At 51.5% G+C, this 27605-nt stretch overlaps 1 protein-coding gene and 1 long non-coding RNA gene across 2 annotated transcripts; both read left to right on the plus strand.

Moving 5' to 3' along the window:
- Positions 1 to 356: 356 nt before the first annotated feature.
- On the plus strand, positions 357 to 7617 carry LOC123191524 (ankyrin-1-like). The gene is made up of 10 exons (XM_044604228.1): positions 357 to 439; positions 546 to 679; positions 761 to 889; positions 1892 to 2034; positions 2424 to 2510; positions 2649 to 2777; positions 3947 to 4099; positions 4327 to 4428; positions 7275 to 7454; positions 7540 to 7617. Exons 1-10 carry the CDS (start codon positions 357 to 359, stop codon positions 7615 to 7617), a joined length of 1218 nt encoding a protein of 405 aa, XP_044460163.1.
- Positions 7618 to 7703: 86 nt separating this feature from the next.
- On the plus strand, positions 7704 to 26823 carry LOC123184777 (uncharacterized). Its single transcript, XR_006493075.1, has 3 exons — positions 7704 to 7829; positions 9541 to 9542; positions 26782 to 26823. It is a non-coding gene; the product is annotated as an uncharacterized lncRNA (long non-coding RNA).
- Positions 26824 to 27605: the final 782 nt, after the last annotated feature.

Below are 27605 nucleotides of genomic sequence, written 5' to 3' on the forward strand. Positions count from 1 at the left end.
TTTCAGCAACCCTTGTCATTTAAATAAATGGAAGAAGTCATGTCATCTTCTCTTCAGGGTTTCGTGATGAAAAAAGTATTTGAATTCACGGAGAGCAAAATGCAAAAATGAAAGTTTGGGAAAGTCCTTTTATTCCCTCTCATTTAACTTTCAAAAAGTTTCGAATTTCACTCAGTTTCAGTCAATCAATCAAACAATCCATCAAGTCTATCTATTTATTGTAACATTCCAAAATTTAGAATTTTGGGATGTTACAGCGATCGCCTCCCCTCTGCTTCCCCGCGACGACCACTCTCGGGTCTCCAGCGACTTAGCAAGACTCTCGTCTTCTCCACACGCCCCCGATCGTCCTGGAGATGAAGGAGGAGAAGGCGGCTGCGTCCCCGCACCCGGTTCTGAAGGCTGCTCTGGAGGGCAACCTCCGTCTCCTCAAAGGTACGTACTGTCCACAACCACAACCAACCCTCTCTTCCAGCTCCCGACCTTAGTTTCTTCTCATCGATCGATGCTAATGAGGATATATCCTCGACCGATCGTGTGCCCAGAGCTGGCTCCCTCGTGGCGGACGAGTGCATCTGGATCCGCGCCCTGTGCGTGGCGGTCATGGAGGGCCGGCTGGACATCTGCGCCTACCTCGTCGAGGACCTCCGCGTCGACGTCAACCAGCCCAACGACCTAGGTTTTTCTATCTCTCCCCTTCCCGTCAATTCTGCGCCTCCTATATGCCCTACAACTTCAATTTTGTTTATTTCTTTGGCAGGTGAAACCGTGCTGTTCATCTCTGCAACTTTCGGGACGGTTGCTGCAGCAAGGTATCTTCTTGATCGTGGCGCTGATCCGATGATACCCGGCAGGTTGGGGTCGCCTCTCCATACTGCAACAATGAATGGTATCCCCTCCAACACGTTGTTGCAGTCCCATGGCATATTTGTCTTGCCAAATGTCTTTACATTAGTCTGTCTTTGATACATTTGTCACACATACACACACAGACGCACACACAGATTGAATGAAAAATAGTCCGATATCTAATTCTCATATTACTTGTTAGCTGTAGTCTCATATGCTCATAACCTGAACATTTTGATAAAAAATGGAGCCAAAACGCCTGAGTATACAGCACTTCACAAAAGAGTGGAAAACAAAATTTGTGTCATGAGCCTCTTCTTATCCAGGGCCTTCTCGATAGAATGGGCCATGAAACTTGGGCTTGGCCTAGTTACGCGAATAGACAAAAGGTTCGTAAAGAAGAAGCTAGACAGAGGAGGGCAGCCAAATGATTTGTGAATCGTCTTCAGCTTCTCACCCTTGCTTCTGTTCTTCGTCCCTTGCTCTTGTATCCCTCCCCTGCCTTGCTGATTTCTCACCCCAGACCCGTTGTGTCCCCAAATGTATCCAATATTGTTACTGATCCTGTTGTTGGGCCCATCTCTATGCGTGGGTCGTGACATTAGCCAATGCCTCTCGCCGCGAAGCTGCAAAGTGCCCGGGAGGCCTTGCAGTCAACATCGTCGCATCGATTGGCCCAAAGGTCAATATCAGCAGCAATTCTTCTATGGAGAGCAGCATGAAGAGTGCCTTTGACAGCAGATTTTGATTCCACCAGGCCAGCAGGAAGAGGCAATGCCAGTCGATACTGACAAGGAGACGATCCAGCTTCACGAGCACAGTGATTTCCACAACCACCAAGAGAGAGAAATAAAAAAATAAAATATTTTCCATGCTACCAACATTGTACAAACTTGGTCTTCGACGGGAATAGCAGGGTCACTGGTAACCTTTGGCCGCCGTTAATGGGAGAAGCCCTGATCTGTAATCTCACTTTCTAAACTAGTTTCATCCATGCATGCTTTGCTGATTTTCAACTTCTTGTGAAAAACTTCTTTTCCAGGAAATTGTGAAATAGTAGAATTGCTACTTTCAAGGGGAGCCGATGTGGATGTTTTCGATTCTAAGCACGGGACCCCGTTGCATGCGGCCACTAATCTCAGTGAAGTTGGCCCAATGAAGGTTTTGTTGGAGCACCATGCAGATGCAAGACACCAGTTTTTCTACTAATCTTTTTGTTAAGCAAGAAAAACTGTTTTATTTAAGGGCCTTCATCTTCCATTTGGGGCTACACCATTCATTGGAATAGAGAAATCTTGGTATATGCAGCTCTTTTGCTCGATCTAAACCAAAAAAATTAAGTTGGTACATTGTAAAACCATGTATTCAACATTTGACCATAGTACTTCTCTTTAAGTGAACATGCTCACTTTTCCTCAGGTGTTGTAAATTTTGTGTCTAATATCTATAAAAAAAATACATGTGTTTCATGAGAAATACCAATATATGTAAACACATAATGGCCTCATGTTATTTCTCTATTGTACCTTTGTTTTTCAAGTATAAGAAAATGATTTTTTTTTCACTTTCCACAGCCTAATAAGGTTTTGAACCTTCATAGTACCCCACTGAGTATGGCCATACAGAGAGAATCGTTGGAATGCGTTAAGCTACTCATTGAGGTCGGTAATTTTTCTTATTAAGATTCTTAAAGAGCAATCTGTAGATGCTGCTCACTTAATTTTTGGGTGGATGTGTCTTCTGCGGATGACATGTCAAGCACCTACTCAAATGATCAGATAGTAATTTTGTTTACACAGGCTGGTGCTGATGTGAATAAGACTAACTATATCGGTGTTACTCAATTGATGGTGGCAGCGAACAACGGCTTACCTGATATCATGAGGTGCTTACTAGATGCTGGTGCTAACGCCAACATTGGAGATTCAGTGAGTCTTGCCGTTTCCTCTTTTCTGTTCTTATCATGTACTCCCTCCGTTCACAACTCAAATAAAAGATGTTCTAACTTTTTTGTGAATCGAATGTATACAGACACGTTTTAGTGTGTTTGTTCACTCATTTCAGTCCGTATATAGCCCATATTGAAATGTCCAAAACATCTTATATATTTGTGAACGGAGGGAGTACCTTTCATTCATATATACTCTCTGTTGATGGTTAGATGCATGAGGGAATATATTGATTTAGTAAAGCTTTGATACATGGTTCTACAGAGAACATAGAAAAATTATTCTACCAACATGCTTACTGTGTGTTATTATAAGTGAGTACATCAACACTAGAAAAGGTATGACACCGTTTACTGAGGACTTCTGCTGCGGCAGCACTTCTAGGTGTTGAACATTCTAACAACTGACCATTGAAGACTAACATTGCTCTTTTTTCTGTTTGTTTTCAATTTTTAGGGGGAAGTCCTAGTAATCATCATCATATACCAGATATTGTAGATGTCAGTCCATTTCCGGAGAAAAAATGTAAAATTCAGCATGTTTCATATTTTGCATGTTGTCTACTGAACTGTGGATAGAGAAAATCTCTAGGTTGTTCATAGCCAGGTTGAAACAAACACATGATGCTAACTTTTGCAAAAACTTCCTTGCTCCTTCCATATACTATTGTATCAATGGCACCTCGTCCTGTTGTACTTTGACAATTTTATTCAATATAACAAGCATACTTCCCTAAGCATTTTGGGTACTATTTTTTCATCTTTACTTAAGCTTTATTATCCTAATTTAGTAGAGAAAGATGGACAAGGCTGTTCCACTTTCTGACCATGCATTCTGATTCTCTCCAATGCCTATATAGCCATTTGGTTTTTGTAAACATTAAATTCCAAATTAACTACTAGGGTCTGAATTATCTGCAAGCACAACTGACATACTCCCTCCGTCCCAAAATAAGTGTCTTAACCTTAGTACAACTTTGTACTAAAGTTAGTACAAAGTTGAGACACTTATTTTGGGACGGAGGGAGTATATATATATTGGTGATGACTACTCGCCTAATCTAGTATCCAATCTCTTTCTCAAAATGTATTCCATTTATTATTAATAATTAATTGTGAAATCAACTATCATTAATTTCACTCCTGCAGTTCGGTACGACTCCAATTGAAATTGCTGCCCTAAAAGGCAGAAGGAGTATGGTTGAAATATTATTTCCTTTAACTTCTCTGATTTCAACATTGCCGGATTGGAGTATTGATGGTATCATGTCTCATGTGAAATCTTTTGGTTTGAAGCCAAGGGTATGTATTTCCTTCTATGCACAATTACAGCTCCATAATGTATTATTTACCATTGATAGCTGTCATCAAATTCTTGTACAGTTCTGACTATGCTTGCTAATGATATTCGTATATAATAACAGAAAATGTTATACACATGTTATGAAGTCATTGCTAATGTCTAAATGCAACTTCTTGTCTCTGTTTTCTGTACATATTTGTTCTGACGAAAAATATTATGTGATCAGGATAAAAATAAGTGTGAAAAGAGAAGAGCTGAGCTGAAATTACAAGCTACAGAGGCTTTTAATAGGAAGGAATATCTGATAGCAGGAAAACTATATACTTGTGTAAGTCACTCAGCTGCATTTGATTGCTTTTAGGATGTTAGAACTTAGAATTGCTGAACGTAAAGCTGGCTGCAACGCCATAGCTCTGTTAACACCTTACATAAGTTGCTTTTGATGCTTCTTAAGGGCGTGTTCAGGAGCCCTCCCGTTTCTCAACTCCACAACTCCAGGTGTGGAGTGCAGCCGAACGATTCAATTCGTCGTTATGGGAGTAAGAAGCTGGCTACGAGCGAAGTGCAAAATCGGAGGAGTGGCGGAGCTAGGAAAACCGAGCTCTTCTGAAATGTACTGTAGAAGCGAGAGTTGCATGGAATTACCCCCTCCTACCACCGCCAAGTGACGCTAGGAGGTACCGGTTCGAGTGCATCCCGAAACAATCTATTCCCCTTCCGCTCGTTGCCATGGGAACCCTGGCCGCCGCCGCCATGGGAACCGGCCGCCGCCGCCGCCATGGGAACCGGCCGCCGCCGCGGCTACCAGCTGGCCTTCGTCCTCTATCGAACGCCGCCGCCATGACCCCAAGATCCTCTCCTGTAGCTGTAGCTCGTCGTTGCTCTCACCCCATGGCCACGACCCCGAGCTCCTCTTCCCAACGACTCCTCCACCCCGCGCCTCCTGCAGCTGCAGTTCGCCGCTGCTCTCACCGTATGGCTGACCCTGAGCTCCACACCCCCGCCTTCTGGTCCTGGCCTGCGTGGGTCGTCGCCGGTGGTGGTCGGGTAAAGGAGGCGGCGCCTTGGTGGTTGGTGACGAGGAGGAAGCAGGGGCGGTGGCGATTTTCAGCCCAAACGGGCTTACAGGCCACCCATTATCCCATCCGACTGGGCCACAATGAGCCTAAATGGGCTTCCGGCCTGGGACGGTCGATCGAGCGAAGAAGCTGCGCTGCCGAAAAATCACTAATTAAAGAGTACTCGTTGCAAAGAACACTCCACTTTCCCAGGTCGCGACAAGTGGCGCACATGCAGCGCGCCACTTGTCGCAATATGGGAGTTTTTTTGATTTTTCGTAGATCCGTTTATTCAAAACGTTTTATTTCTTAAACCGTGCGTCTAAATCTCAAACCGTTTCACCATTGGATTCCTCGCGTCGAGATCTTCAAAACTAGATCCCATGTTGATAGGTTTTCACGAACTTTTTTTCCACAAAAAAATCGAACTGGGAGCACGGTTTTTTTCCTTTTCCGAAAGAGGCACGCCCGTGCCGCTCGCGAAATCACAACCGTGCCTCTCGTGAAAGCAAAACCGTTACTTTCGTGGAAGGAAAAAAAAACAAAAAACGCGTTTTTTTCGTTTCCGAGAGGCACGGCCGTGACTCTCGTGAAGGTACAACCGTGCCTTTCCCGAAAGCAAAATCGTGACTCTCGCGAAAGAAAAAAATAGAAGACGCATATTTTTTTCCCTTTCCTAGAGGCACGGTCGCGACTTTCGCGAAATCACAACCGTGCCTCTCGCGGAAGCAAAAGCGTGACTCTCACGAAAGAAAAAAAACAGAAAAGCGTTTTGTTTTTCCCTTTCCTAGAGGCACGGTCGTGACTTTTGCGAAAGCACAACCGTGCCTCTCGCGGAAGCAAAACCGTGACTCTCACAAAAGAAAAAAAAACAGAAAACGCGTTTTGTTTTTCCCTTTTCCGAGAGGCACGGCCGTGACTCTCGCAAAAGCACAACCGTGCCTCTCGCGGAAGCAAAACCGTGACTCTCGCGAAAGAAAAAAAAATAGGAAACGCGTTTTTTTCGTTTCCGAAAGGCACGGCCGTAACTCTCGCTAAAGCACAACCGTGCCTCTCGCGGAAGAAAAACCGTGACTTTCGCGAAAGGAAAATAAAAGAAAACACGTTTTTTTCGTGCAAAAAAAAATCAAAAATTTTGCTTGATCGAAAAGCTAAAAAAGACCGGGGGAAAACCAAAACGTCGAAAAAAACCCGAAAAAATTGTTTAAAAGGCCAAAAACGCGTGCGGAAAAATAAAAGAAAAATCTGAAGGAAGCGTTCAGAGCGCGACACGTGGCAAATGGCTAAGAGCGCGCCAAGTGGCGCTGATCATTGCGAGGCTCCCGAAGGAGCGCTCGTTAACTAGTTGCTCCCCAGGATTTTTATCGAGAAGCTGGCTGCTGGTTTGGGGCTGTGGAGTTGAGGAGTTTGAGGTTGTGGAGGGCTCCCGAACACGCCTTAATTTGGTATTTATTTTCATGAGAGTTTCTTACTCCATATTCATTGAACTTGGAAAAACTGTTATGTGCAGATAAGCAAAAGCAAAATGCAAAAAACATAGAAAAATTACAGAACAAAACACAGCGGAGATTTTTATGTCAAAGCTTTGGTGGTACTTGTGATTTGTGACCAAGTTTTTCTGCACTGTTTATGGTGGGAAGTTAGGTTAGTTAGATTGGATAGGCCTTCTTTTTCTCTCTGAATGTTCTTTTAATGTCACGCTTTCTCCTTAATATGTGAAGTTTTCGGTATTTAGTTTGGGCCCACCTTTTCTCACATACAAATGTTGCAAAATAAATTAAGTTAGAACATACATTTTAAATTTGAACTAAAACATTCAGATGTTTTCTCTCTCTGAGTTTGTAGCTAGCAATGCTGAGTAGTTTAAATCTCGTTGGTAATTTTTTTTAATATTGATGGATTGGAGTATTATCAAAGAACTAGCTGTGAACAGGGGTGCATAGAAGCTTGCTATCTTGGTGCCAGAGCCATGAGTTGGTCGCGAGATCTTATGGGTTTCACCTCTAGCCTACCTCAACTTGTTTGGGACTAAAGGCTTTATTATTTTTGTTGTTGTTATTGTTGTTGTATGCATCACTACCATGTTACATCAACCACCTCTGCGGTTTGTATGCAGGCAATGAAATTCGATCCTAGTCCAAAAGATCTTGCAATCCTGCTAGCAAATAGGAGCTTCTGCTTGTTGCGCCTGGGAAGAGGAAAAGATGCTCCCTCTGATGCTGATGCGTGCACAATGGTGAGACCTCGTTGGCCCAAAGGCTACTACCGAAAAGGCGCGGCTTTAATGTTGCAGGAGGTAACAAAAATTAGGAACATAATAGTAACACCAAATCTTTTGTAGCCATGGCGGAATTGATCATCTGCTTGGTGTCTATTTACAGGACTATGAAAAGGCATCCGAGGCTTTTGAAGATGGCTTGAAGCTGGATCCTACAAATGTTGATATTGCAAATTGGTAGGACTAGAGTTCCTACCAGGCCTTCGACGCAGGTTGTATGAACCAGGAGGAGGGGAACGAGGGCTGGAGCGGGCGCGCCGGCGAGCGGGCGCCGGCGCGGCTAGGGTTCCGGCTCCTTGGGGAGCCGGGCAACAGAAGATTATAATATCTTTATTGCTTAATCTCAAACGGTGTCTTACAGCTAGTATTTATAACTTTAGCCTAAGATAACTTGTGGGCCAAGCCCCTAATACTAGTGCCCGGTGGGCCTCTTCCGGGTATAGACCAAACCGGTCATAACATCTCTCCCCACCTGCGCAAACAGCTCGTCCTCGAACTGAAAGTCTGGATAGTGTTGGCGGAATTCCTCACGCTGCTCCCAAGTAGCCTCCTCCTCCGGAAGGCCCGCCCACTGAACGTGGATGAACCACACGCCACGACGGAGCTGCGCCTGCAACATCTTTGCCGGCTCTGGAAGAATGCGACCATCGGCGGTTGGAGGAAGCGCCGGAGGAGCCGCCGGTGGCTCGCCACGGAAAGGCTTCAGCAGCCCCACATGGAAGACGTCATGGATGCGAGCGTAGGCTGGAAGGTGAAGACGATAGGCCACCTTCCCAATGCGCTCCAAGATAGGGAAGGGCTCGGCGTAGCGAGGACCGAGCTTGCGCTTCGCGCGCGGGTCGAGTGACTGCGTAGAGCGGTGGAGAAGACGCAGCCACACCCAGTCACCCACCGCGAACTCCGCCTCACGATGATGATCGTCGTAGTAGTGCTTGGCCAGCTGCTGTGCCTGAAGGAGACGCTGACGGACCTCAGCAAGCATCTCGTCACGGGTGCGGATAAGGTCACCCGCAACCTCCGTCCGAGCCGCTCCGGGTCCACCGGAAGTATAGGCGGGGGTGGTCGACCATAGACCACCTCAAACGGCGTAGTGCGCAGGGCGGAGTGATAGGAGGTGTTGTAGCAGTACTCCGCCCAAGAGAGCCAGTCCACCCAAGCTCGAGGCCGATCACCCGTCACACAACGCAAATACATGGCAATGACCTTGTTAACCACCTCGGACTGACCGTCCGTCTGAGGATGGAACGCCGTACTCAGGCGGAGCTGGACACCCGCCATCCTGAAGAGGTCGCGCCAGACATGGCCCATGAACACTGGGTCCCGATCACTGACGATCGAAGCAGGGAACCCGTGTAGGTGAATGATGCCGTCGAAGAAGGCCCGGGCCACTGACGCCGCCGTGTACGGATGGCCGAGCGCGATGAAGTGGGCGTACTTGGAGAAGCGGTTGACCACCGTGAGGATGACCGACTTGCCGCCCACCTTGGGAAGGCCCTCGATGAAGTCTATGGATATATCCGCCCAGACCTGAGACGGCACCTCCAAGGGCTGAAGTAACCCAGCCGGCCTCAGGGTCTCCGTCTTGTTGCGCTGGCATGTCTGACAAGATCGAACCCAGTCGCGGACCAGGGCGCGATCGCCAGGGATGTAGAAGTCGGCGCGAAGACGATGGAGGGTTTTCTGCACACCCACATGACCCGCCGAGTGGGTGAGTTGTAACACCTGGTGACAGATATCATCATGCGTCGGAACAAAGATCCGGCGCCCATGGAGAAGCAGTCCGTCAGAGAAGCGTCAAGGCTCCTCCAGGTCGCCGGTCGTGAGCTGCTGCTGAAGAAGGACGGCGTCGTCGGCCGTCGCAGTTGCGTGGCGAATGTTGGCGAAGAGATCGAACGTCGGCCCGGAGCGGATGCACAGGGCCGCCCCGGCGGACTCGTCGGCGGAGGGAGCGAGCTCGGAGTCGCGACGGGACAGCGCGTCGGCCACGGTGTTAAGGCGGCCTGGCCGATACTCGATGGAGAAGTCGAAGCCGAAGAGCTTGCTGATCCACTGGTGTTGTGGCACGGTTGACAGCCGTTGGTCCAACAAGAACTTCAGGCTGTAGTGGTCCGTACGAATGTGGAAGGACCGTCCCCACAAGTAAGGCCGCCAATGACGAACGACCTGTACAAGGCCAATGAGCTCCCGCTTGTATGCCGCCAGCTTAAGATGGCGCGGAGCGAAAGGCCGGCTGAAGAAGGCGAGGGGCCCGTCGCCCTGGTGAAGCACGGCGCCAAAACCTGCGCCCGAGGCGTCACAGTCCACCACGAACGGGCGGTCGAAGTTGGGCATCTGGAGGACGGGGCCCGTCGTGAGGGCCCCCTTGAGGGCCTCGAACCCCGTCGTCCCTGGCGAAAATGTCGCAGCAAAGTAACTGCGTGAGGGGCGCCGCGATGAGCCCGAACTCCTGGATAAATTTCCGGTAGTAGCCGGCGAGGCGAGGAACCCGCCGAGAGCCCGCGGCGAGTGAGGCATCGGCCATGCAGAGACGGCAGCCACCTTGTCGGCGTCCATAGCCACCCCGTCGGCCGAGATGACATGGCCGAGGTAGGCGACAGTAGGTGTCCCGAACGAGCACTTCGAGCGCTTAAGGTGGAGGTGGTGCGCCCGAAGCTCGTTGAAGACGATGGCGACGTGCTGGAGATGCTCGGCCCAGGTGGCGCTGTAGATAACAATGTCATCAAAGAAAACAATCACAAACCACCGTAAGTAGGGTCGAAGGACATTGTTCATCAGGGCCTGGAAAGTCGCTGGCGCGTTGGCGAGGCCGAAGGGCATCACCAAGAATTCAAAGTGGCCATGGTGGTTGCGAAACATCATCTTGGCGATGTCGTCTGGATGCATACGCACCTGATGATAGCCCGACCGGAGATCGAGCTTGGTGAAGAAGCGCGCCCCATGGAGCTCATCCAAGAGCTCGTCGACCACCGGTATAGGGAACTTGTCCTTGAGCGTGAGCGTGTTCAGGGCGCGGTAGTCGATGCAAAAATGCCACGTGCCGTCCGACTTGCGGACGAGCAGCACCGGTGCGGTGAAGGGTGACGTGGAGATCCGGATGATGCCCGCGGCGAGCATAAGGGCACACTGTCGCTCCAACTCATCCTTCTGCAGCTGAGGGTAGCGGTAGGGCCGAACCGCCACGGGAGTGGAGCCCGGCATGAGGTGAATATGATGGTCGTACACCCAGGCGGGCGGAAGACCCCGTGGCTCGTCGAAGAGGTCGCTGTGCTGCTGCAGAAGGGAATCCAGCAGGGGTTGCTCGGCCTCCGAGGACGCGGCAACCAGCTGGAGGTGTGTCATGGCCGGCGCAGCACCCCCAAGGCCGTCCCATCGGATGCGGTGGCCCAAGAACATCATCGTGAGCGCATCGAAGTCCCACAGGATGGGACCGAGGGTCCGGAGAAAATCCACCCCGAGGATGAAGTCGAAGCAGCCGAGGTCGATCCCTGCACAGGTAATGGAGAAGTGTTCGCCACCGGTGGAGATGGGAACGTCGCGGGCGAGCCCATGACACCGGAGGCGATCGCCGTTCGCCACCGTGATCCGCAGGTGCTCCCCACCCGTCATCGGAAGGGCTAGCCGACGCATGGTCGCCTCGGGAAGAAAGTTATGGGTGGAGCCAGTATCCAGCAGGGCCACCAGTCGCTCTCCATGGACCGTCACCGATAGCAGCATGGTTCGCTCGCCACGGATGTCGGCGAGGGCGTGGAGGGAGACGACGCACGATGTTGCCGTGGGATCCGCGGGCGTGTCCGCAGCCGCCTCAGTTGGTGGTGGCGCGTCGGTCGAGTCGTCCGCCTCGGTGTAGTCGACCATCTCCAAGTAAAATAGGCGGGGGCAGACATGGGTCGGCGTGTAGGGCTCATCGCAGTTGAAGTAGAGGCCCTGACGGCGACGCTCCTGCTGCTCGGCCGGTGCCAACCGATGTAAGGTCCGTCTGGTGGCCGGGGGTGCATCCGTCGCGGCTAGAGGAGGCTGGCCCAGTGCTGGAGGAGTCTGCGCTGGTCGACTGGGCTGGCGGCCGCCCCATCCGGGCGGTTGCTGCAGTGCCTGGGCCCGCTGCTCAAAAGCCCGGGCGTAGTACATGGCCTTCTGGAGGTCGGGGGGATCCCGTAGCTCGACGTCCACGCGAATATGGTCCGGCAGACCGCCCACAAATAACTCGGCGTGCTGAGTCGCGGAGACGCCCGGCGCGTGGCACGCCAGGGTCTGGAAGCGGTCGGCGTAGTCCTGCACCGTGGATGTGAAAGGTAAGCGGCCGAGGGCCGCCAGTCCGCTCCCGCGGATAGGAGGCCCGAACCGTAGGAGACAGAGCTCCCGGAAGCGCTCCCATGGTGGCATGCCGCCCTCGTCCTGCTCGAGGGCGTAGTACCAGGTCTGCGCCGCGCCTCGGAGATGATAGGACGTGAGCCAGATACGATCCGAAGTGAGCGTCCGCTGCCCTCGAAAGAACTGCTCGCACAGGTTGAGCCAGTTGAGGGGGTCTTCCGTGCCCTCGTAAGTGGCAAAGTCCAGTTTGGCGAATCGAGGGGGTGTCATACTGCCGTGCCCGGGGCTGCTGCAATCGACGGCAGCACGTGTATCGGGTCGGGGATCTCCGGGGCGTAGTTCGCCGAGCTGGAGGGACGGTCAAATCGAAGGGAGGGCGTCGGGTGTTCCAGCGCCGTGGTATACACCGGGCCCGGAGACGAGCCGGACGCCCATGCGGGAATCGGCGATGGCGATGGCGGAAACTGCACCTGGTGCAGGGGCCGACCAGTGGGCCTGGGCACGGGTGGTGGTGCTGTCGACGGTGGCGGCGCCTGGTGGTGCTGCGGCGCCACAGCCAGCGTCGAGGTGGTCGGCGGTGGCACCTGTAGAAACTGCTGGGGAGGGCCCCCCAGCGGCGCGGTGGTGGCCGGCCACGCTGGCCAAGGAGTCTCCGCGGACGGGTAGTGCTGCAGCATCAGCGGCGGTGGGGGCGACCCTCCGTAGGGCGACTGGAAGGACGTGGCGGGCCACTGGAGCGGCGGCGGCCCGTAGGCGGTGGTGGCGGCGCTCGGCAGCGGGGGCTGGTTCCCGACGAGATAGAGGCTGATGCCCCAGACCGCCTGGACGAGGTCCCGAAAGGTGCCCAACACCTCCTCGGGCGAGAGGATGGGGGGCGGCTCCGCCGCGGTGGTGGTCGGCGCTGGCGAGGTGGCGGTCCCGGACGTGATCGCCGGCATCAGCGCGGAAGTGGCTGGCGGCAACATAGGTGGGGCGGTGGTGGTTGGCAGTGGCGGCGGTGATGGAGGAAGTGACATGACCGGTCTGGTGTCTCTGGATACCGAATTGGTAGGACTAGGGTTCCTACCTGGCCTTCGGCGCAGGTTGTATGGACCAGGAGGAGGGGAACGAGGGCTGGAGCGGGCGCGCCGGCGAGCGGGCACCATCGCGGCTAGGGTTGGGTGCGGTGGCGGCTAGGGTTCCGACTCCTTGGGAAGCCGGGCAACAGAAGATTATAATATCTTTATTGCTTAATCTCAAACGGTGTCTTACAACTAGTATTTATAACTTTAGCCTAAGATAACTTGTCTAAGATAACTTGTGGGACAAGCCCCTAATACTATCTTCCGGGTATAGACCAAACCGGTCATAACATCTCTCCCCGCCTGGACAAACAGCTCGTCCTCGAGCTCAAAGTCCGGATAGTGTTGGCGGAATTCCTCACGCTGCTCCCAAGTAGCCTCCTCCTCCGGAAGGCCCGCCCACTGAACAAGGATGAACCACACGCCACGACGGAGCTGCGCATGTAACACCTTTGCCGGCTCTGGAAGAATGCGACCATCGGTGGTTGGAGAAAATGCCGGAGGAGCCGCTGGTGGCTCGCCATGGAAAGGCTTGAGCAGCCCCACATGGAAGACGTCGTGGATGCGAGCGTGGGCTGGAAGCTGAAGACGATAGGCCACCTTCCCAATGCGCTCCAAGATAGGGAAGGGCCCGGCGTAGCGAGGGCCGAGCTTGCGCTTCGCGCGCGGGTCGAGTGACTGCGTAGAGCGGTGGAGAAGACGCAGCCACACCCAGTCACCAACCGTGAACTCCGCCTCTCGATGATGATCGTCGTAGTAGTGCTTGGCCAGCTGTTGTGCCTGAAGGAGACGCTGACGGACCTCAGCAAGCATTTCGTCACGGGTGCGGATAAGGTCACCCGCAACCTCCGTCCAAGCCGTCTCCGGGTCCACTGGAAGTATAGGCGGGGGTGATCGACCATAGACCACCTCAAACGGCGTAGCGCATAGGGCGGAGTGATAGGAGGTGTTGTAGCAGTGCTCCGCCCAAGAGAGCCAGTCCACCCAAGCTCGAGGCCGATCACCTGTCACACAACGCAAATACATGACAATGACCTTGTTAACCACCTCGGACTGACCGTCCGTCTGAGGATGGAACGCCGTACTTAGGTGAAGCTGGACACCCGCCATCCTAAAGAGGTCACGCCAGACATGGCCCATGAACACTGGGTCCCGATCGCTGACGATCGAAGCAGGGAACCCGTGTAGGCGGACGATGCCGTCGAAGAAGGCCCGGGCCACTGACGCCGTCGTGTACGGATGGCCGAGCGCGATGAAGTGGGCGTACTTGGAGAAGCGGTCGACCACCGTGAGGATGACCGACTTGCCGCCCACCTTGGGAAGGCCCTCGATGAAGTCCATGGATATATCCGCCCAGACCTGAGACGGCACCTCCAAGGGCTGAAGTAACCCAGCCGGCCTCAGGGTCTCTATCTTGTTGCGCTGGCATGTCTGACAAGACCGAACCCAGTCGCGGACCAGGGCGCGATCGCCAGGGATGTAGAAGTCGGTGTGAAGACGATGGAGAGTTTTCTGCACACCCTCATGACCCGCCGAGTGGGCGAGTTGTAACACCTGGTGACGGAGATCATCATGCGCCGGAACAAAGATCCAGCGCCCATGGAGAAGCAGTCCGTCAGAGAAGCGCCAAGGCTCCTTCGGGTCGCCGGCCGTGAGCTGCTGCTGAAGAAGGACAGCGTCGTTGGCCACCGCAGTTGCGTGGCGAATGTCGGCGAAGAGATCGAACGTCGGCCCGGAGCGGATGCACAGGGCCGCCCCGGCAGACTCGTCGGCAGAGGGAGCGAGGTCGGAGTCGCGACGGGACAGCGCGTCGGCCACGGTGTTAAGGCGGCCTGGCCGATACTCGATGGAGAAGTCGAAGCCGAAGAGCTTGCTAATCCACTGGTGATGTGGCACGGTCGACAGCCGTTGGTCCAGCAAGAACTTCAGGCTGTAGTGGTCCGTGTGAATCTGGAAGGACCATCCCCACAAGTACGGCCGCCAATGACGAACGGCCTGTACAAGGCTAATGAGCTCCCGCTCGTATGCCGCCATCTTAAGATGGCGCAGAGCAAAAGGCCGGCTGAAGAAGGTGAGGGGCCCATCGCCCTGATGAAGCACGGCGCCGAAACCTGCGCCCGAGGCGTCACAGTCCACCACGAACAGGCGGTCGAAGTCGGGCATCTGGAGGACGGGGCCCGTCGTGAGGGCCCCCTTGAGGGCCTCGAACGCTGTCGTCGCCTCGTCGTCCCAGGCGAAAGCGTCGCGGCGAAGCAACCGCGTGAGGGGTGCCGCGATGAGCCCGAACTCCCGAATAAATTTCCGGTAGTAGCCGGCGAGGCTGAGGAACCCGCGGAGAGCCCACGGCGAGTGAGGCGTCGGCCATGCGGAGACGGCCGCCACCTTGTCGGCGTCCATAGCCACCCCGTAGGTTGAGATGACATTACCGAGGTAGGCGACGGTAGGTGTCCTGAACGAGCACTTCGAGCGCTTAAGGTGGAGGTGGTGCGCCCGAAGCTCGTTGAAGACGATGGCGACGTGCTGGAGATGCTCGGCCCAGGTGGCGCTGTAGATAAGAATGTCATCAAAGAAAACAAGCACAAAACAACGTAAGTAGGGTCGAAGGACGTCGTTCATCAGGGCCTGGAAAGTCCCTGGCGCGTTGGCGAGGCCGAAGGGCATCACCAAGAACTCAAAGTGGCCATGGTGGGTGCGAAACACCGTCTTGGCGATGTCGTCTGGATGCATACGGACCTGATGATAGCCCGACCGGAGATCGAGCTTGGTGAAGAAGCGTGCCCCATGGAGCTCATCCAAGAGCTCGTCGACCATCGGTATAGGGAACTTGTCCTTGAGCGTGAGCGCGTTCAGGGCGCGGTAGTCGATGCAGAAATGCCACGTGCCGTCCGACTTGCGGACGAGCAGCACCGGTGTGGTGAAGGATGGCGTGGAGATCCGGATGATGCCCGCGGCGAGCATAAGGGCACACTGTCGCTCCAACTCATCCTTTTGCAGCTAAGGGTAGCGGTAGGGCCGAACCGCCACGGGAGTGGAGCCCGGCATGAGGTGAATATGATGGTCGTACACCCGGGCGGGCAGAAGACCCCGTGGCTCGTCGAAGAGGTCGCTGTGCTGCTGCAGAAGGGAATCTAGCAGGGGTTGCTCGGCCTCCGAGGACGCGGCGACCAGCTGGAGGTGTGGCACGGCCGGCGCAGCGCCCCCAAGGCCGTCCCACAGGATGCGGCGGCCCAGCCGCCAGAACGTCATCGTAAGCGCGTCGAAGTCCCACGGGATGGGATCGTGGGTCCGGAGAAAATCCACCCCGAGGATGAAGTCGAAGCAGCCGAGGTCGATCCTGTTGGAAATATGCCCTAGAGGCAATAATAAATTAGTTATTATTATATTTCCTTGTTCATGGTAATCGTTTATTATCCATGCTATAATTGTAATTATAGGAAACTCAGATACATGTGTGGATACATAGACAACACCATGTCCCTAGTAAGCCTCTAGTTGACTAGCTCGTTGATCAATAGATGGTTATGGTTTCCTGACCATGGACATTGGATGTCATTGATAACGGGATCACATCATTAGGAGAATGATGTGATGGACAAGACCCAATCCTAAGCCTAGCACAAAGATCGTGTTGTTCGTATGCTAAAGCTTTTCTAATGTCAAGTATCATTTCCTTGGACCATGAGATTGTGCAACTCCCGGATACCGTAGGAGTGCTTTGGGTGTGCCAAACGTCACAACGAAACTGGGTGGCTATAAAGGTACACTACAGGTATCTCCGAAAGTGTCTGTTGGGTTGGCACGAATCGAGACTGGGATTTGTCACTCCGTGTAAACGGAGAGGTATCTCTGGGCCCACTCGGTAGGACATCATCATAATGTGCACAATGTGATCAAGGAGTTGATCACGGGATGATGTGTTACGGAACGAGTAAAGAGACTTGCCGGTAATGAGATTGAACAAGGTATCGGGATACCGACGATTGAATCTCGGGCAAGTATCGTACCGCTAGACAAAGGGAATTGTATACGGGATTGATTAAGTCCTTGACATCGTGGTTCATCCGATGAGATCATCGTGGAACATGTGGGAGCCAACATGGGTATCCAGATCCCGCTGTTGGTTATTGACCGGAGAACGTCTCGGTCATGTCTACATGGTTCCCGAACCCGTAGGGTCTACACACTTAAGGCTCGGTGACGCTAGCGTTATAGAGATATTAGTATGCGGTAACCCGAAAGTTGTTCGGAGTCCCGGATGAGATCCCGGACGTCACGAGGAGTTCCGGAATAGTCCGGAGGTAAAGAATTATATATAGGAAGTGCTATTTCGGCCATCGGGACAAGTTTCGGGGTCACCGGTATTGTACCAGGACCACCGGAAGGGTCCCGAGGGTCCATCGGGTGGGGCCACCTGCCCCGGGGGCCACATGGGCTGTAGGGGGTGCGGCTTGGCCTACATGGGCCAAGGGCACCAGCCCCTAGAGGCCCATGCGCCAAAGGGACAAGAGGAGGGCAGAGTCCTAAAGGGGGAAGGCACCTCCGAGGTGCCTTGGGGAGGATGGACTCCTCCCTCCCTTGGCCGCACCCTTCCTTGGAGGAAGGGGCAAGGCTGCGCCCTCCCCCTCTCCCTTGGCCCTATATATAGTGGGGGGAAGGGAGGGCAACGAAACCCAAGCCCTGGCGCCTCCCTCTCCCTCCCATGACACATCTCCCTCCTCCCGTAGCGCTTGGCGAAGCCCTGTTGGAATCCCGCTACTTCCACCACCATGCCGTCGTGTTGTTGGATCTCCATCAACCTCTCCTCCCCTCTTGCTGGATCAAGAAGGAGGAGACGTCGCTGCTCCGTACGTGTGTTGAACGCGGAGGTGCCGTCCGTTCGGCGCTAGGATCATCGGTGATTTGGATCACGACGAGTACGACTCCATCAACCCCGTTCTCTTGAACGCTTCCGCGCGCGATCTACAAGGGTATGTAGATCCACTCCTCCCTCGTTTCTAGATGACTCCATAGATTGATCTTGGTGACACGTAGGAAAATTTTGAATTATTGCTACGTTCCCCAACAGTGGCATCATGAGCTAGGTGTATGCGTAGTTTCTATGCACGAGTAGAACACAAAGTAGTTGTGGGCGTTGATTTTGTTCAATATGCTTGTAGTTACTAGTCTTATCTTGATTCGGGGGCATCGTGGGATGAAGCGGCCCGGACCGACCTTACACGTACTCTTACGTGAGACTGGTTCCACCGACTGACATGCACTAGTTGCATAAGGTGGCTAGCGGGTGTCTGTCTCTCCCACTTTAGTCGGATCAGATTCGATGAAAAGGGTCCTTATGAAGGGTAAATAGCAATTGGCATATCACGTTGTGGTCTTTGCGTAGGTAAGAAACGTTCTTGCTAGAAACCCATAGCAGCCACGTAAAACATGCAAACAACAATTAGAGGACGTCTAACTTGTTTTTGCAGGGTATGCTATGTGATGTGATATGGCCAAAAGGATGTGATGAATGATATATGTGATGTATGAGATTGATCATGTTCTTGTAATAGGAATCACGACTTGCATGTCGATGAGTATGACAACCGGCAGGAGCCATAGGAGTTGTCTTAATTTATTTATGACCTGCGTGTCAACATAAACGTCATGTAATTACTTTACTTTATTGCTAAAGCGTTAGCCATAGTAGTAGAAGTAATAGATGACGAGACAACTTCAAGAAGACACGATGATGGAGATCATGGTGTCATGCTGGTGACAAGATGATCATGGAGCCCCAAGATGGAGATCAAAGGAGCTATATGATATTGGCCATATCATGTCACTATTATTTGATTGCATGTGATGTTTATCATGTTTATACATCTTATTTGCTTAGAACGACGGTAGTAAATAAGATGATCCCTCATTACAATTTCAAGAATGTGTTCTCCCCTAACTGTGCACCGTTGCTAAAGTTCGTCGTTTCGAAGCACCACGTGATGATCGGGTATGATAGATCCTTACGTTCACATACAACGGGTGTAAGACAGTTTTACACATGCAAAACACTTAGGGTTAACTTGACGAGCCTAGCATGTACAGACATGGCCTCAGAACACAAGAGAACGAAAGGTCGAGCATGAGTCGTATGGTAGATACGATCAACATGAAGATGTTCACCGATGATGACTAGTCCGTCTCACGTGATGATCGGACACGGCCTAGTTGACTCGGATCATGTAATCACTTAGATGACTAGAGGGATGTCTATCTGAGTGGGAGTTCATAAGATGAACTTAATTATCCTGAACATAGTCAAAAAGGGGCTTCGCAAATTATATCTCGCGCTTCAGTTCTACTGTTTAGATATGTTCCTAGAGAAAATTTAGTTGAAAGTTGATAGTAGCTATTATGTGGACTAGGTCCGTAAACTGAGGATTGTCCTCATTGCTTCATAGAAGGCTTATGTCCTTAATGCACCGCTCAGTGTGCTGAACCTCGAACGTCGTCTATGGGTGTTGCGAACATCTGACATACACATTTTGATAACTACGTGATAGTTCAGTTAAACGGTTTAGAGTTGAGGCACCGAAGACGTTTTGAAACGTCGCGAAACATATGAGATGTTTCGAGGGCTGAAATTGGGATTTCAGGCTCGTGCCCACGTCAAGAGGTATAAGACCTCCGACGATTTTCTTAGCCTACATACTAAGGGAGAAAAGCTCAATTGTTGAGCTTGTGCTCAGATTGTCTGAGTACAACAATCATTTGAATCAAGTGGGAGTTGATCTTCCAGATAAGATAGTGATGTTTCTCCGAAGTCATTACCACCAAGCTGCTAGAGCTTCGTGATGAACTATAATATATCAGGGACATATATGATGATCCTTGAGATATTCGCGATGTTTGACACCGCGAAAAGTAGAAATCAAAAGGGAGCATCAATCATTGATGGTTAGTAAAACCACTAGTTTCAAGAAGGGCAAGGGCAAGAAAGGGATACTTCATGGAACAACAAATCAGTTGCTGCTCTAGTGGAGAAACCCAAGGTTGAACCCAAACCCGAGACTGAGTGCTTCTGTAATAAGGGGAACAGCCACTGGAGCAGAATTACCCTAGATACTTGGTAGATGAGAAGGCTATCGATAGAAGTATATTGGATATACATTATGCTAATGTGTACTTTACTAGTACTCCTAGTAGCACCAGGGTATTAGATACCGGTTCGGTTGCTAAGTGTTAGTAACTCGAAATAAAAGCTACAGAATAAACAGAGACTAGCTAAAGGTGAGCTGACGATATGTGTTGGAAGTGTTTCCAATGTTGATATGATCAAGCATCGCACGCTCCCTCTACCATCGAGATTGGTGTTTGCGTTGAGCATAGACATGATTGGATTATGTCTATCGCAATACGGTTATTCATTTAAGGAGAATAATGGTTACTCTGTTTATTTGAATAATACCTTCAATGGTCTTGCACCTAAAATGAATGGTTCATTGAATCTCGATCATAGTGATACACATGTTCATGCCAAAAGATATAAGATAGTAATGATAGTACCACCTACTTGTGGCACTGCCACGTAAGTCATATCGGTATAAAACGCATGAAGAAGCTCCATGTTGATGGATCTTTGGGCTCACTCGTTTTTGAAAGGATTGAGACATGCGAACCATGTTTGTTGGTAGATATGCATGAAGAAACTCTATACAGATGGATCGTTTGGACTCAATTGATTTTGAATCACTTGAGACATGCAAGTCATACCACATGGGCAAGATGACTGAAAACCTCGGTTTCAGTAAAATGGAACTAGAAAGCAACTTGTTGGAAGTAATGCATTTTGATGTGTGCAGTCCAATGAGTGCTGAGGCGTGTAGTGGATATCGTTATGTTCTTACTTCACAGATGATTTGAGTAGATGTTGAGTATATTTACTTGATGAATCACGAGTCTGAATTATTGAAAGGTTCAAGTAATTTCAGGGTGAAGTTGAAAGATCATCGTGACAAGAGGATAAAATATCTATGATATGATCATAGAGATGAATATCTGAATTACGAGTTTGGCACAGAATTAAGACATTGTGGAAATTGTTTCACAACTAATACATCCTGGAACACCATAGTGTGATGGTGTGTCCGAACATCATAACTGCACCCTATTGGATATGATGCATACCATGATGTCTCTTATCGAATTACCACGATAGTTTATGGGTTAGGCATTAGAGACAACCACATTCACTTTAAATAGGGAACCACGTAATTCTGATGAGATGACACCGTATGAACTATGGTTTAGAGAAACCTAAGCTGTCATTTCTTAAAAGTTTGGGGCTGCGACACTTATGTGAAAAAGTTTCAGGCTGATAATCTCGAACCAAAAGCGGATAAATGCATCTTCATAGGACACCCAAAATAGTTGGGTATACCTCCTGTCTCAGATCCGAAAGCAATAAGGGATTGTTTCTAGAATCGGGTCCTTTCACGAGGAAAAGTTTCTCTCGAAAGAATTGAGTGGGAGGATGGTGGAGACTTGATGAGGTTATTGAACCGTATCTTCAACTAGTGTGTGGCAGGGCACAGGGAGTTGTTCCTGTGGCACCTACACCAATTGAAGTGGAAGCTTATGATAGTGATCATGAAACTTCAGATCAAGTCACTACCAAACCTCGTGGGATGACAAGGATGCGTACTACTTCAGAGTGGTACGTAATCCTGTCTTGGAAGTCATGTTGCTAGACAACAATGAACCTACGAGCTATGGAGAAGCGATGGTGGGCCCAGATTCCGATAAATGGCTCGAGGCCATATAATCCGAGAGAGGATCCATATATGAAAACAAAGTGTAGACTTTGGAAGAACTACTTGATGGTCGTAAGGCTGTTGAGTACAGATGGATTTTAAAAGGAAGACAGACAATGATGGTAAGTGTCACCATTGAGAAAGCTCGACTTGTCGTTAAGGTGTTTCCCGACAAGTTCAAGGAGTTGACTACGGTGAGACATTCTCACTCGTAGCGATGCTAAGAGTCTGTTGGAATTATATTAGCGATTACTGCATTATTTATGAAATCTTGCAGATAGGATGTCAAAACATTGTTTCCTCGACGATTTTCTTGAGGAAAGGTTGTATGTGATACAACCGGAAGGTTTTGTCAATCCTGAAAGATGCTAATAAGTATGCAAAGCTCCAGCAATCCTTCTAGGGACTGGAGTAAGCATCTCGGAGTTGGAATGTATGCTTTGATAAGATGATCAAAGTTTTGGGTGTATACAAAGTTTATGAGAAACTTGTATTTCCAAAGAAGTGAGTGGGAGCACTATAGAATTTCTGATGAGTATATGTTGTTGACATTCAGAAATGACGTAGAATTTCTGGAAAGCATATAGGGTTATTTGAAAAGTGTTTTTCAATGGAAAGCCTGGATTAAGCTACTTGAACATTGAGCATCGAGATCTATAAGGATAGATCAAAACGCTTAATGGTACTTTCAAATGAGCACATTCCTTGACATGATCTTGAAGGTGTTCAAGATGGATCAGTCAAAGAAGGAGTTCTTGCCTGAGTTATAAGGTATGAAGTTAAGACTTAAAGCTCGACCACGGCAGAATAGAGAGAAAGGACGAAGGTCGTCCCCTATGCTTAAGACATAGGCTCTACAGTATGCTATGCTGTGTACCGCACCTGAAGTGTGCCTTGCCATGAGTCAGTCAAGGGGTACAAGAGTGATCCAAGAATGGATCACAGTACAGCGGTCAAAGTTATCCTTAGTAACTAGTGGACTAAGGAATTTTCTCGGTTATGGAGGTGATAAAGAGTTCGACATAAAGAGTTACGACGATGCAAGCTTAACACCTATCCGGATAGCTCTGAGTAGAGATACCGGATACGTGTAATGGAGCAACAATTTAGAATAACTCCAAGTAGAATAGTTATTTGAAATGGCTCCAAATAGAGCGTGGTAGCTGCATCTAGGAGATGACATAGAGATTTGTAAAGCACAGACGGATCTGAAAGGTTCAGACCCGTTGACTATAACCTCTCTCACAAGCATAACATGATCAAACCCAGAACTCTTTGGGTGTTAGTCAAATGGGGATGTGACCTTGAGTGTTAATCACATATCGATGTGAACTAGATTATTGACTCTAGTGCAAGTGGGAGACTGTTGGAAATATGCCCTAGAGGCAATAATAAATTAGTTATTATTATATTTTCTTGTTCATGATAATCGTTTATTATCCATGCTATAATTGTATTGATAGGAAACTCAGATACATGTGTGGATACATAGACAACACCATGTCCCTAGTAAGCCTCTAGTTGACTAGCTCGTTGATCAATAGATGGTTACGGTTTCCTGACCATGGACATTGGATGTCATTGATAACGGGATCACATCATTAGGAGAATGATGTGATGGACAAGACCCAATCCTAAGCCTAGCACAAAGATCGTGTTGTTCGTATGCTAAAGCTTTTCTAATGTCAAGTATCATTTCCTTGGACCATGAGATTGTGCAACTCCCGGATACCGTAGGAGTGCTTTGGGTGTGCCAAACGTCACAACGTAACTGGGTGGCTATAAAGGTACACTACAGGTATCTCCGAAAGTGTCTGTTGGGTTGGCACGAATCGAGACTGGGATTTGTCACTCCGTGTAAACGGAGAGGTATCTCTGGGCCCACTCGGTAGGACATCATCATAATGTGCACAATGTGATCAAGGAGTTGATCACGGGATGATGTGTTACGGAACGAGTAAAGAGACTTGCCGGTAACGAGATTGAACAAGGTATCGGGATACCGACGATTGAATCTCGGGCAAGTATCGTACCGCTAGACAAAGGGAATTGTATACGGGATTGATTAAGTCCTTGACATCGTGGTTCATCCGATGAGATCATCGTGGAACTTGTGGGAGCCAACATGGGTATCCAGATCCCGCTGTTGGTTATTGACCGGAGAACGTCTCGGTCATGTCTACATGGTTCCCGAACCCGTAGGGTCTACACACTTAAGGTTCGGTGACGCTAGGGTTATAGAGATATTATTATGCGGTAACCCGAAAGTTGTTCGGAGTCCCGAATGAGATCCCGGACGTCACGAGGAGTTCCGGAATAGTCCGGAGGTAAAGAATTATATATAGGAAGTGCTATTTCGGCCATCGGGACAAGTTTCGGGGTCACCGGTATTGTACCAGGACCACCGGAAGGGTCCCGGGGGTCCACCGGGTGGGGCCACCTGCCCCGGGGGCCACATGGGCTGTAGGGGGTGCGGCTTGGCCTACATGGGCCAAGGGCACCAGCCCCTAGAGGCCCATGCGCCAAAGGGACAAGAGGAGGGCAGAGTCCTAAAGGGGGAAGGCACCTCCGAGGTGCCTTGGGGAGGATGGACTCCTCCCTCCCTTGGCCGCACCCTTCCTTGGAGGAAGGGGCAAGGCTACGCCCTCCCCCTCTCCCTTGGCCCTATATATAGTGGGGGGAAGGGAGGGCAACGAAACCCAAGCCCTGGCGCCTCCCTCTCCCTCCCATGACACATCTCCCTCCTCCCGCAGCGCTTGGCGAAGCCCTGTTGGAATCCCGCTACTTCCACCACCATGCCGTCGTGTTGTTGGATCTCCATCAACCTCTCCTCCCCTCTTGCTGGATCAAGAAGGAGGAGACGTCGCTGCTCCGTACGTGTGTTGAACGCGGAGGTGCCGTCCGTTCGGCGCTAGGATCATCGGTGATTTGGATCACGACGAGTACGACTCCATCAACCCCGTTCTCTTGAACGCTTCCGCGCGCGATCTACAAGGGTATGTAGATCCACTCCTCCCTCGTTGCTAGATGACTCCATAGATTGATCTTGGTGACACGTAGGAACATTTTGAATTATTGCTACGTTCCCCAACAGATCCCTGCACAGGTAATGGAGAAGTGTTCGCCACCGGTGGAGATAGGAACGTCGCGGGCGAGCCAATGACACCGGAGGCGATCGCCGTTCGCCACCGTGATCCGCAGGCGCTCCCTGCCCTTCGTCGGAAGGGCTAGCCGACGCATGGTCGCCTCGGGCAGAAAGTTATGGGTGGAGCCAGTATCCAGCAGGGCCACCAGTCGCTCGCCATGGACCGTCACTGGTAGCAGCATTGTCCGCTCGCAACGGATGTCGGCGAGGGCGTGGAGGGAGACGACGCACGCTGTCGCCGTGGGATCCGCGGGCGTGTCCGTGGCCGCCTCGGTTGGTGGTGGCGCGTCGGTCGAGTCGTCCGCCTCGGTGTAGTCGACCGTCTCCAAGTAAAATAGGCGGGGCAGACATGGGTTGGCGTGTAGGGCTCATCGCAGTTGAAGCAGAGGCCCTGACGGCGACGCTCCTGCTGCTCGGCCGGTGACAACCGACGGAAGGTCCGTGTGGTGGCCGGGGGTGCGGCCGTCGCGGTTGGAGGAGGCCGGCCCGGTGCTGGAGGAGTCGGCGCTGGTCGACTGGGCTGGCGGCCGCCCCGTCCGGGCGGTTGCTGTAGTGCCTAGGCCCGCTGCTCAAAAGCCCGGGCGTAGTACATGGCTGTCTGGAGGTCGGGGGTATCCCGGAGCTCGACGTCCACGCGAATATGGTCCGGCAGACCGCCCACAAATAACTCGGCGCGCTTGAGACGCGGAGACGCCCAACGCGTGGCACGCCAGGGCCTGGAAGCGGTCGACGTAGTCCTGCACCGTGGATGTGAAAGGTAAGCGGCCGAGGGCCGCCAGTCGGCACCCGCGGATAGGAGGCCCGAACCGAAGGAGACAGAGCTCCCGGAAGCGCTCCCATGGTGGCATGCCGCCCTCGTCCTTCTCGAGGGCGTAGTACCAGGTCTGCGCCATGCCTCGGAGATGATAGGACGCGAGCCAGGTATGATCCGAAGCGAGCGTCCGCTGCCCTCGAAAGAACTGCTCACACTGGTTGAGCCAGTTGAGGGGGTCCTCCGTGCCCTCGTAAGTGGCGAAGTCCAGTTTGGCGAATCGAGGGGGTGTCGGACCGCCGTGCCCGGGGGCTGCTGCAAGCGACGGCAGCGCGTGTGCCGGGTCGGGGATCTACGGGGCGTAGTTCGCCGAGCTGGAGGGACGGTCAAACCAAAGGGAGGGCGTCGGGTGTTCCGGCGCCGTGGTATACACCGGGCCCGGAGACGAGCCGGCCGCCCACGCGGGAATCGGCGATGGCGATGGCGGAAACTGCACCTGGTGCAGGGGCCGACCAGTGGGCCTGGGCGCGGGTGGTGGTGCTGTCGACGGTGGCGGCGCCTGGTGGTGTTGCGGCGCCGCAGCCAGCGTTGAGGTGGCCGGTGGTGGCGCCTGTAGAAACTGCTGGGGAGGGCCCCCCAGCGGCGCGGTAGTGGTCGGCCATGCTGGCCAAGGAGTCCCCGCGGACAGGTAGTGCTGCAGCATCAGGAGGGCGCCCCTCCGTAGGGCGACTGGAAGGCCGGGGCGGGCCACTGGAGCGGCGGCGGCCCGTAGGCGGTGGTGGCGGCGCTCAGCGGCGGGGGCTGGTTCCCGGCGAGATAGAGGCTGATGCCCCGGACCACCTGGACGAGCTCCCGAAGGGTACCCGACACCTCCTCGGGCGAGAGGATGGGGGGCGGCTCCGCCGCGGTGGTGGTCGGCGCTGGCGAGGTGGCGGTCCCGGACGTGATCGCTGGCGTAGGCGCGAAAGTGGCTGGCGACAGCGTAGGTGGGGCGGTGGTGGTTGGCAGCGGCGGCGGTGATGGAGGAAGCGACATGATCGGTGTGGTGTCTCTGGATACCAAATTGGTAGGACTAGGGTTCCTACCAGGCCTTCGGCGTAGGTTGTATGGACCAGGAGGAGGGGAACGAGGGCTGGAGCGGGCGCGCCGGCGAGCAGGCGCCGTCCCGGCTAGGGTTGGGTGCGGCGGCGGCTAGGGTTCCGGCTCCTTGGGAAGCCGGGCAACAGAAGATTATAATATCTTTATTGCTTAATCTCAAACGGTGTCTTACAACTAGTATTTATAATTTTAGCCTAAGATAACTTGTGGGCCAAGCCCCTAATACTAATGCCCGGTGGGCCTCTTCCGGGTATAGACCAAACCGGTCATAACACAAATGCTTTAAGGTAAGCATTCCATGTTTTGATTTTGTGTAGTATTATGCGTTAGTGGTCGGCAGAGTCTTCCGTAACTAATTCGGACATTAGATCTGGATGACCAAATTTGTTTCGGCCAATGAATCCTGGTAAAAAAACCAAGCATTGACAGAATTTGCAAGTTCTGAATGTTGAACGTTGATCATGATCGTAATTTGGTATTGCTTATGAGTTATCATGCTTAATGTTGTTGTGTTTCTTGCTGCCATTTGACGTGAATATATGCAGTGTAATACTGTCAAAATACCTACAGAAATGGCACTGTAGTAAAAATTTGTACTGAAATCCCAGCCAAATTTGCTGCTGTCTGCCACTTTCATATTGTTCGGTCACGACCGAAAGACTGACAGAATTTCTGGGTACCAGAATTACCGGTCACTCAATATGACCAAGGGAGTTAGTTTGTTCATCTAATCTGGATGGCCGAGTTATAAAAAGGTCGAAATAATAATACAGGATTTTCTGTCATGACCGAATGCCCAGCCATTTATACTACACGCAGTCCTGCCTGCTTGATTGGTTTGAGAATCACGTGGATTCAGTCCATATTTTTAGAAGAAAAAAAACTTGGATTCAGTTATTTTTGCGTCTATCCGAAAACACAACATTGACAGAATTTGTGAGTTCTGAATGTTGAATGTTGATCATGATCGTAAACTGCTATTGGTTATGACTTATTGTGCTTAAATGTTGTTGTGTT

The sequence above is a fragment of the Triticum aestivum genome, chromosome 2A, assembly GCF_018294505.1.
Source record: "Triticum aestivum cultivar Chinese Spring chromosome 2A, IWGSC CS RefSeq v2.1, whole genome shotgun sequence".
Classification (NCBI taxonomy): domain Eukaryota; kingdom Viridiplantae; phylum Streptophyta; class Magnoliopsida; order Poales; family Poaceae; genus Triticum; species Triticum aestivum.

Excerpts from the sequence above, each read along its gene's own strand:
- LOC123191524 (XM_044604228.1), top strand. The coding sequence starts at position 357 with ATGAAGGAGGAGAAGGCGGCTGCGTCCCCGCACCCGGTTCTGAAGGCT. Across the intron at positions 2,511-2,648 it reads GCGTTAAGCTACTCATTGAG|GCTGGTGCTGATGTGAATAA; the intron begins GTCGGTAATTTT and ends TTGTTTACACAG. Across the intron at positions 4,429-7,274 it reads CAGGAAAACTATATACTTGT|GCAATGAAATTCGATCCTAG; the intron begins GTAAGTCACTCA and ends GTTTGTATGCAG.